Below are 10,277 nucleotides of genomic sequence, written 5' to 3' on the forward strand. Positions count from 1 at the left end.
CTAGTTACTGGTTGGCGGATGTGCATAGACTACCGCAAACTGAATGTCGCAACCAAGAAAGACCACTTCCCCCTGCCATTCATCGATCAGATGTTGGAGCGACTGGCTGGGAAGAAGTACTTTTGTTTTTTAGATGGGTATAGTGGATATTTCCTAATCTACGTGGACCCTGATGACCAGGACAAAACCACCTTCACCTGGCCATTTGGAACCTACGCGTATAGACGCATGTTGTTCGGTCTGTGCAACGCCCCGGGTACATTTCAATGTTGCATGATGAGCATATTTTCCGATCTGATCGAGGATTGTATAGAGATCTTCATGGATGACTTTACAGTCTACGAAGACTCTTTCGACTCGTGCCTTCATCACTTGGACGTAGTTTTGGAAAGGTGTCAAGCAAAGAGCCTTGTCTTGAATTTTGAAAAGTGCCATTTCATGGTCACAGAAGGAATCGTCCTAAGACACGTGGTGTCGGAGAGAGGTATCCAGGTGGATTAAGCCACAGTGGACGTCATATCCAAGCTGCCATTCCCTACTGACCAGAAGGAAATAAGGGGTTTTTTGGGGCATGCAGAATTTTATCGATGATTTATTAAGGACCTCGCCAAAATTGCCCAACCCCTTACTAGACTCCTCAAAACGAGGTGGAGTTCATCTTTGATGAACAGTGCAAAGCCGCTTTCAACCTTCTCAAAGAAAAGCTGATATCCGCACCAATCATCCGGGCTCCTGACTGGGATCATCCTTTCGAAGTGATGTGTGATGCCAGCGACTATGGAGTGGGAGCTGTTCTGGGTCAGAAAATCGAAGGAAAAAGGTACGTGATCTTCTATGCATCCAAGACCTTGAATCAAGCTCAACGGAATTATGACACCACTGAGAAGGAGATGCTGGCCGTGGTGTATTCATTCGAGAAGTTCCGACAGTACTTGTTAGGATCCAAGGTCATCGTTTATACTGACCATGCGGCCATTAAGTACCCGATTGCCAAGAAAAAATCAAAGCCCCGCTTGATCCGATGGGTCTTCTACTACAAGAATTCGAATGGGAGGTGGAAGACAAAAAAGGAGTCGAGAATAAAGTAGCGGATCATTTGAGCAGAATAGTGCAAGATGGGAGCAGCGAGGAGGTGCACGACCGGTTCCCGGAAGAACACTTGTGTGAAGTGATTTTTGCCGTCAGAAAAATTAATTGGCAAGAGGTAATGAAGCTCACTGGCCAAGATACAACAGCAAAAGGGAAAGAAAAAGTAGGGCAGGAGCCATGGTTTGCGGACCTAGCCAACTACCTAGTGACAGGAGAACTTCCAGAAGTGCCAAACGTCACCAAGGCTCAAAGAATGAAGATCAAAAGTGAGTCGAAATACTACTTTTGGGACGATCCATACCTGTGGAAAGTAGGAGCAGATCAAGTGATTAGAAGATGCATTCCTGACTGGGAGCAGAGGGACGTACTGACACATTGTCACTCCTTGGCATGTGGAGGACACTTCGGTCCAAAGAAAACGGCAAGAAAGATTATGGACAATGGATTCTACTGGCCAACTCTCAACAAAGATGCTTATGAATTTTGTAGAAGCTGTGAACGTTGCCAACTGACCGGTAGGATCTCTGCACGAGATAATATGCCACAAGTACCAGTTATTGTTTGTGAGCTGTTCGACATATGGGGGATGGACTTCATGGGTCCCTTTCCCTCGTCCTATGGAAACCTGTATATTTTAGTCACAGTTGAATACGTCTCTAAGTGGGTAGAAGCCAAGGCCACGAGCACGTGTGAGGTGAAAGAGGTGGCCAAGTTCCTCAACAGTATCATTTTCAGCCGTTTCGGAATACCAAGGGCCATCATATCCGATCAGGGAACCCACTTCTGTAACCACACTATCGAAGCCTTGATGAAGAAGTACGATGTTCACCACAGATTATCTAGCCCCTACCACACACAAGCGAACGGTCAAGCGGAGATATCTAACCGAGAGATAAAGAGCATTCTGGAAATAACTGTCAACCCTTCCAGAAAGGACTGGAGTGTGAGGTTAGAAGATGCTCTGTGGACGTACCGGACAGCCTACAAAACGCCCATAGAAATGTCCCCATACAGAATCGTTTTTGGGAAGATGTGCCATTTACCAATGGGGATCGAACATACTGGGCAGTACAGCAAGTTAATATGGATGCTAAGGCCTGTGAGGAGGAAAGGAAGCTACAGCTACAGGAGTTAGAGGAACTTAGATTGGAGTCGTTCGATTCTGCCATGTGGTATAAAGAGAGAACTAAATTGTGGCACGACAGAAATCTAAGGACCAAAGACCTCCATGTTGGCCAGAAAGTACTACTCTTCCAGTCAAGATTGAAGCTAATGCCTGGGAAGATCAAGTCGAAGTGGACAGGACCATATGTCATAACCGCACTCTGTTCTAACGGAGCAGTGGATATTTCAGGGAGTACTCCTAACTCTGAACCCTTTATCTTAAATGGACATAGGCTGAAGGTGTTTAGGGATAATAGTGATGTGGGTGTAGTGGAAGAGACTCCACTACAACCGCATACTAAGGTTGCGTAATGACCCGTAGGATGGGAATTTGGAGTTCCACTGGGCTAGTTTTCTTTTAGCAAAGTTTGCATATGCTGGCCAAGTAGAATTCCAAATTACCTAAAGTAAATTGTAAATATTGTAAATACTTGGGAGTTTATAGTTTAATTTCTGCATCCAAATATAAATTAAAATCCAAAAAAAAATTTCGGACCTTAAATATTAATTTGGAGTACGTACTGACCACAAGAATACCAATTCGGTGAAACTCCCAATTGTATTTAAATGTCCTTTTTACTTTGTTTCCATTCTTGGAAAATATGGGGGGAAAATGTTAAGGGGAGATTTAAAAAGGATAGGCTGAAATTTGAATTTGGTGTTTGGTGCAGCTTTGCAGAGACAGGACAAGCGACATCCAATCAGAAGGCAGTGCTCTCAACCGTCTACCACCCGAAGCGGCACGACCAGGAAACTGCCTATTGCCGGTTAAAACCCTCAATTGCTCCATTCCACTCTAAAAAAGCCAACCGCCCATTCCTCTTCACCTCACAAACCCTTACCTACATTTCTCTCTTCCAAAATACCCACCGTTATTCCCGAAATCAACACCCACACTACCACCAAAAACCACCAGCTCAAATCATGTGGAAGAAGAAAATGGCCAGAAAACAAGCCGCGGAAAAATCCCCTTCAATCCTTCGAGATGAAACCCCAGAGTTACAACCGACGACTGAAGAGCGGCCGCCAAGCCCACAACCACAACCACAAGAGCCGATTCCTCAGGCTCCGGCGATGGTTCCCTTGAACATACTGGCGGAGTTCCTCAGGCAGCAGGACCCGAATAAAGATTGGGCGGCTCTGTTGGTGGGTTTTAGCCAAATTGGAGGCGGATCAAACATGACCGGAGGAACCCCGGTAATACCAATCCCAGAAACAAGTGTTCAGGCCACGGTGCGCCCACCAACCTCCATCCCGACTTACTCAACAACCCCACTAGAAAAGCAATCTCCCTCGATGACCGCACCATCAGCATCCTCGAAACCCTCCCCTAATCACCAACAAATTGAACCAATGGATGTTAGCCCACTTTCCGCCTACCATGACTCTAACCTAGGGGAACCCGAAGGGAAAGAAAGCGAGGAGCAGAAGAGCCAGGGGAAAGGGGATGAATCTGAGAGAACACTGGTCATGGAGCCCGTTTCCCAAGAAATAGAAAGAGATGAGATAGATCTGAACGAGATGGCCAGGAAGCAAGGCCTTATGACTGATGACGAGTTTCAGGCGCTTTTAGAGGAGGAGAACAGGATGGAAGATGACACTTTCAGGATGGCTGAGGGTCTGGACCTCGCATCAAAGGCAGTAGGAGGAGGTGAAAAAGCTGGTACAGTAAACGACTCAGAAGGCCTAGCCCACCAAACAGAAGACGATGTGGAAGAAAAGCAGACCGGAGAAGGAGAGTCGAAGTCAGTGACTCCCCAGCCAGAAGCAGAGGAGAATGATACACACATCGAGGAAAGGGAGACCGAAGTACGACCAGAGGGACCAGAGCTAATGGCACCACCAGTATCGAAACCGAAAGCAGTTAAAAGAAAATTGGTATTGAAGAATGATCCTAAGGCAGAACGGCCGAAGCCAAACAGAGTGTCGCAAAGATGCCTCAGGAAATGGACATCCAGCAAGGCAGGAGCAAACACGGTAGCAGGTGCAGTGGAGATCTCTAGTGAAGAAGAAAGGACTACTCCTACAAAACCTGGGGAGGAATCCTTGTCAGCTACCAACTTGAAAGATGCCTCGACAGCAAACGAAGTGGTCTCACCCACGCCGAGTGACCAGAGAGAGGAAACTGACAAGATGGCTGAAGGTCTGGACCTCGCATTGGAGTCAGTAGGTCACGCAGAGCCAGTAGATGACAGTACCCATATCCGCGTGGAGACCCAGCCTACTGCCCAGAAAGAGCCTTCGACACCAACAGAGGAGAGACTGGAGGAAAATGAAGACGGAGATGAGGACAGATACCGCGAGGAGAGGAAAAGGAAGGGGAAAGCCCCTGTTACGAAGAAGCCAAGCACCAAGAAGCAACACACGGTCAACACCGGCATCGTCATCAAGGAGTTAGAACATAGAGTCCCACCACGCCGACGGGAGCAAAGTGACAGTGAGTACACCGAGGAATCAGAATCAGACAGCGACATCTCCCTAGAGGACGAGGAATATGGTGAAAAGCAGCTCCCACACAACCATCGTGAGTTGATACATCCTCCGGTGGAAAGATTGAAGTACCGGCATTGGAGAGTGGAGCTCACGGACGAGCTAATAGAAGACATGAAGCATTTCAGCATCAAAAAGCTTCAGGATGCGTTTGATGACAAAGAAGATGGCAGCAAGCAGATTAAGAGAGGGAAGGTACTCTATTTTCCCTCTCTTGATGAATTGAATGCCCGTGAGCCTTTCTTGTCGTATTTGTGTGGGTTGGGTTTCGACTGGTTGTTGGAGAATAGAGACCCGAGTATACCTATTAGGTTGGCAAAGGAATTTTTCACCACCTTTAGATTCAGGGTCACTACTGACCTGGATGAAGAGTCGATAACCTTTAGGGTATTCGGGAGAGAAGTGAGGATGAGCTTGATCGAGTGGACGGTCAGATTGGGAATGTGTAGCCTAGAAGAGGCCATAGGGCCAGAATGGAGAAGTAGGGAGAGGGGGATTCCCTGGAGGCACATCGAATTTGAACCCCAGGAAGCGTGGGAGGAACTAACTCACCCAGCTGCTGGGCAGTTTGTATCTACCATTTCCCGCTCCATTCATTTCAACAACCCCATCCTGCGCCTCGTCCAACTGTACCTGGACTTCAATCTTCTAGGGCAATCAAACTCTGCCGTCTGGACATCCATGACCGAACTCTACCTACTCTGGTGTGCCAAGCGTGGGAGGAGATTGCATCTGGGGTTCTGGACCGCTTATCAATGCCACCTCATTGCCACACACCTGCAAGAAATCTTTCCCTCTGCCACATATTGGGAGCCTTCGTGAGGAACAACATAACTATTTTGGAGGCCGAAGGTTTATCTCCCTTGTACATGGTGGACCCTCCGGGCCCGTTCGATACTCCTTTCTTCGTTCGCACAAACACTGTCTATATCAAAGAAGGAGCCCCACGTTTTTATGCCATGGGGGAAGAAGTTATCCCTGCTGAGCGAGTAGCAATAGGCCAAGGCGCACAGGTTCAAGATCAGAGGCAAGCGAACCTGGATAGGGCGGTGGCTGAACTAGCAGAGGAGAACAAGCAAGCGAGAGCAGAGTTGACCCGTCTGACGAACGTGATGGAGGGCATACTGAAGGAGTTAGCAAAAGGAAAGACAGCTGAGAGAGCTGGAACGACCGTCCATGGAGGCCAGAGTGATGAACCACATGTAACAGAGAAGGAGGAAGAAGAACCGGAGGAAGAAGGTGACGATGTACCGGCAGAGTCTGAGGAGAATCAAGTCGATACCAAGGAAGAGGAACCCGAGGAACCACCTGCACCTAGCCCTACCCCGCAGAGGAGTAGGAGGAATATGCGACCACCCTACTGACCAGTTAGTTTTCTTTTTCAGTTTTAGTTTTTTTATTTTATTTGTTGTTCTGTTGTTTTAGGTAGAGTAATTTTGTGTAGTATGTGTGTGCAAACCCCATTCACAGCACTTAGCCTATTCAATAGCTAAGTGTGAGAAGTTTATATATATATATATATATATATATATATATATATATATATATATGATTGTATTCAAATCCTTTTTCTCCTTATTAATCCAATCTCCTTCTTAATCTCATCCATGGATTTGTAGTGATCAGATGGTTAAAATATTTGGCTGAAATTAGTTAATTCCCTTAATTTTTAACGTGTAAAGGGCTTAATAGACATTAACATTTGGAGTTAGTTATGGAATGCTCCATGATTTCAGCGGTAGAGTATTTGTGCAGTTTATCAAAATATTTTATGCAGATTTCGTTGAATTGTTACTCCATTCGTCCGGGTTTAATTTTGCTTGAATTACACTGCGAGAAATTGTCGTTCACACAAACCATACAGATTTCGATTTCGCCCATCGTCGATTATCAATGGAAGAAGGTACTCTACCCTATGTTTATTGATTTCGACCATGTTTGTTGATGTCCATGTTTTCATTTTTTGTAGGAAAATAAGTCGCATTAACAAGTTTGTGTTTGTCATGAAATTCGTGTGTCATGTTGTTGTGCCTCTATAGTGTTTTATCGAAATATGATTGATGTTGTATGGTTATGTGATGGCTACGGTGCGTTCAATTGACATAGGCGTTCGATTATCCTACTAGTTTTGTTATTTCATGTGACATAGGCGTGCAATCCTTCCCCTAGGGTTCCCGGTTTCTGGGCTTAGGAGTGCCGTATACTATCATATTCAAAACATGTTCCTTTGACTACGAATTGGAGCCATTCGTACAGTGTTTGGTTTAATATTGATTTAGGAATTGGAAGAAATTATAAATGTGATGTGTAAGGATGATTTGGTAATGCACTCTTTCTGTTCCGTAATGTATAGTATACTGCATATAATGACTCTTTACCTTAACTTGTAGAAACGCTCGTTTAACATGTATTGTTTCGTGTTTATAAACACTAAGAGTTGTGCCTGCCTGTTCTGAGGAATTAAAGCTTGTTGTTGGTCAGATGTTCCAATCATTAGATTTTGCACTCGCGTTTTATGATGTGTATGCCCGGGCCGTTGGTTTTGATACGCGCAAACAAGGGGTGAGGAAGGTGGAAGATGTTACAATGTGGTATTATGTTGTATGCAATAGGGAAGGCCAGAAGAAGTCCAACGAGGATGACCAATTGAATGCACGTTCCGGTTTCTCCATGAAGCGTCGGCGCTTATCCAAGCGATGTGGATGTAAAGCGAGTTTATCCTTCAAGTATTTCTCTGATAATGGACTTGCAGGTTACATAGTCCAGCATTTCAACGAGCTTCATAACCATGATATGGTTGAGTCAGAGCATCAGAAGTTTATGTCTGTTAACCGTCATTTGGATGACGTGCATCAGAAATTTATACTTGATTGTTCAAAGGCGAATATTGGACCCACACTTACGTTTAAGGTGTTGAAAGAAACTCTCGGTGGGTTTGACCTGGTCGGTTGTACGGTTGGGGACATCAGGAATGCGTCACGCGACACTAAAGCATATGCACATGGATTCGATGTGCAAATGGTGTTGGACGACATGGCTAAAAAGAAGGAAATGTTTGAGTCGTACACATATCATTATGAGGTTAACGAAAACAACCAGTTGGTTGCCTTGTTTTGGTGTGACGGCTTGATGAAGAGGAATTACCACATGTTTGGTGACATTGTAGCCTTTGACTCCACGTATAACACGAACAGGTATATATGCTTCTACAACAGTATGTGCATTATATTTAGGTTTGTATTCATTATAATACGATATCATTTGCATTATTTAGATTTGATTATCTTTTCAATGTTAATAATTTTATGTGCATTATAAGGATTTATTCATTCATTATTTCAGTGTTGAAGATACATTAGTTTCTTCTTTGATTAGTTTATTAACACTGAAACGGTTGTTTATGAAGGTATTGCATGATATTCTGTCCTTTCACGGGAAAGGACAATCATGGAAGACCTGTAACCTTTGCGGCTGGCTTGGTATCCAATGAGAAAACAGGGGCATTTGGCTGGTTGTTTAGACATTTTGTTGAATGCATGGGCATAGCACCGAAGATGATCGTGACAGATCAAGACAATGGAATGAGATCAGCCATTGAAGAGGTTTTGGTTGGCACGCGACACCGATGGTGTATGTGGCACATAATGCATAAGTTGGCCACCAAGGTTCCAAATAGGTTGCTGAGGGATGAAGCTTTCAAGAAGGAATTCAGTGCATGCGTTTGGTCTGATTTGCTTGAGCCTGACGAATTTGAAGAGGAGTGGAAAAGAGTTGTGGAAAGTCATGGGTTGGAAGACTTTGACTGGTTTAACTCATTGTACGAGCACAGGCATTTCTGGATACCGGTGTATTTTTGAGATTTTCCACTGGGTTTGATGATTAGGACTACGTCCATTTCCGAATCGGAGAACAGTTTCTACAAAAGATTTTTGAAGCCCCGGGTGAACATAGCCGAGTTCTATTTGAATTTCAACCATGCTGTTGAGTTTCAGCGAAACAGTTGGGCTGCTTTAGACTACCACGATGCCACTGTTTTGCCCATTTTGGCCACTACCTTGCTGTTCGAGAAACATGCATCAACGCTATACACCGATACGATGTTCAAGAGAATACAAGAAGAAATCGTTGAGGGTAACGACAGGTGTCGCGTGCTAGGTTTTACTTCGACTGAATTTGTAGACACATATAAGCTTGGGGATAGCAATCGAAAATCGTATTTGCTGACACATGATAGGAGTGATGATTCATACTGTTGCGAATGCAAACTCTTTGGTAGGCATGAATATTTGTGCAGTCATATTTTTTTCCTGTTCAGGAACAATGAAGTGAAGAAGATACCAGATAAATACTGCCAAAGTAGGTGGATGAAGACTCCGCTAGCCAAGGCGGTCCATGGGGAGTTCCATAATGACCTCCCTATCAGGTCTGTTGTTGACGATAGGCAAACACTGTCAAAAGCAAGGCATTTCTATTTTCTACGGTTTTCTTCGGCCCTTCGAGGGGGACATTGAATTGCTAAGTTTGTAGGCGGCGTGGAAGAACTTGGTAATTCTCTACAAGCTGGGAATCCTACAACGTCTGTAGCTGAAAAAAGGTGGATGGTTGAAGAGTTTTATGGTATGGTGCGGCCTGAAGTTGTTGAGGTCCATCCTCCAGATGTTGTTAAGACCAAGGGGCATGCAAGCTGCTCAGCGAGCCGACTGATTTCGAAGAGAGAAAAGGCTTTGAAGGATGCGAGTAGGCCTCTTAGACGGTGTAAGGCTTGCGATGAGATGGGCCATCATGATTCCAGAAATTGTCCAATGCTTAAAGAGATGGAGATGGAGAAAGAGTTGGGGAAGGGCAAGCGTTCGATTTGATGTATTCTATTGGTTTGACGTGTCTTTTTTTCTCGTATGGTGGTGTGTTAGCATTTTAATTTTAATCAAACTGAACGATATGAGGAATTAATGGTTTACAGAAAGTCAGTGTTGCACCTTAGACATCTACCTTTCGTAAGTAGCACCATAACACACAAGAGTAATTGTGTATAGTAAACAAGATAATGCACAAAAAATGCATGAAAATTAATTAATAATGTAAGCAGTTAATCAAATAATGCATACCCGTATAAAGCTTGAAAATTGTTAAATATAGCGAATGTGCTTGGTCTGTATTGAGCTTATTACATACCGTATGTATGTATTGCATGGTTGGTCATTATTAAGTAATATTAAGTACATTATTTCATAAGTTTAGTATATTATTTTACACTTATGGTTCATTACAAATAAATACAACATTTAGTAAGTTTAGAAGATCATTTTATAAGTTTAGTACAACATTTCGTAAGTTTGGTACATTATAGCGTATATATGACTGTGAATGCATTATTGGCTACATATTGCTATTATTACGTAGTTATGCTTAATATAACAATGCATATAATAAGTAGCTTTAAAGTCAATAGTAAGTACAGGTCACACCAAAATGAAAATATAAACAATATTGCGCTATGGATGGCACCGTAATATACATAGCAAACAAGATCATGC

The 10,277-nt window shown here is 43.9% G+C and overlaps 1 protein-coding gene across 1 annotated transcript; it reads left to right on the top strand.

Moving 5' to 3' along the window:
• The first annotated feature begins 7,224 nt into the window (after positions 1–7,224).
• On the top strand, positions 7,225–9,602 carry LOC121800852 (protein FAR1-RELATED SEQUENCE 5-like). Its single transcript, XM_042200346.1, has 5 exons — positions 7,225–7,937; positions 8,150–8,572; positions 8,627–8,956; positions 9,059–9,166; positions 9,338–9,602. The coding sequence occupies exons 1-5, from the start codon at positions 7,225–7,227 to the stop codon at positions 9,600–9,602; spliced, it is 1,839 nt and encodes a 612-aa protein (XP_042056280.1).
• Positions 9,603–10,277: the final 675 nt, after the last annotated feature.

Source organism: Salvia splendens, chromosome 4 (genome assembly GCF_004379255.2).
Source record: "Salvia splendens isolate huo1 chromosome 4, SspV2, whole genome shotgun sequence".
NCBI classification, from domain to species: domain Eukaryota; kingdom Viridiplantae; phylum Streptophyta; class Magnoliopsida; order Lamiales; family Lamiaceae; genus Salvia; species Salvia splendens.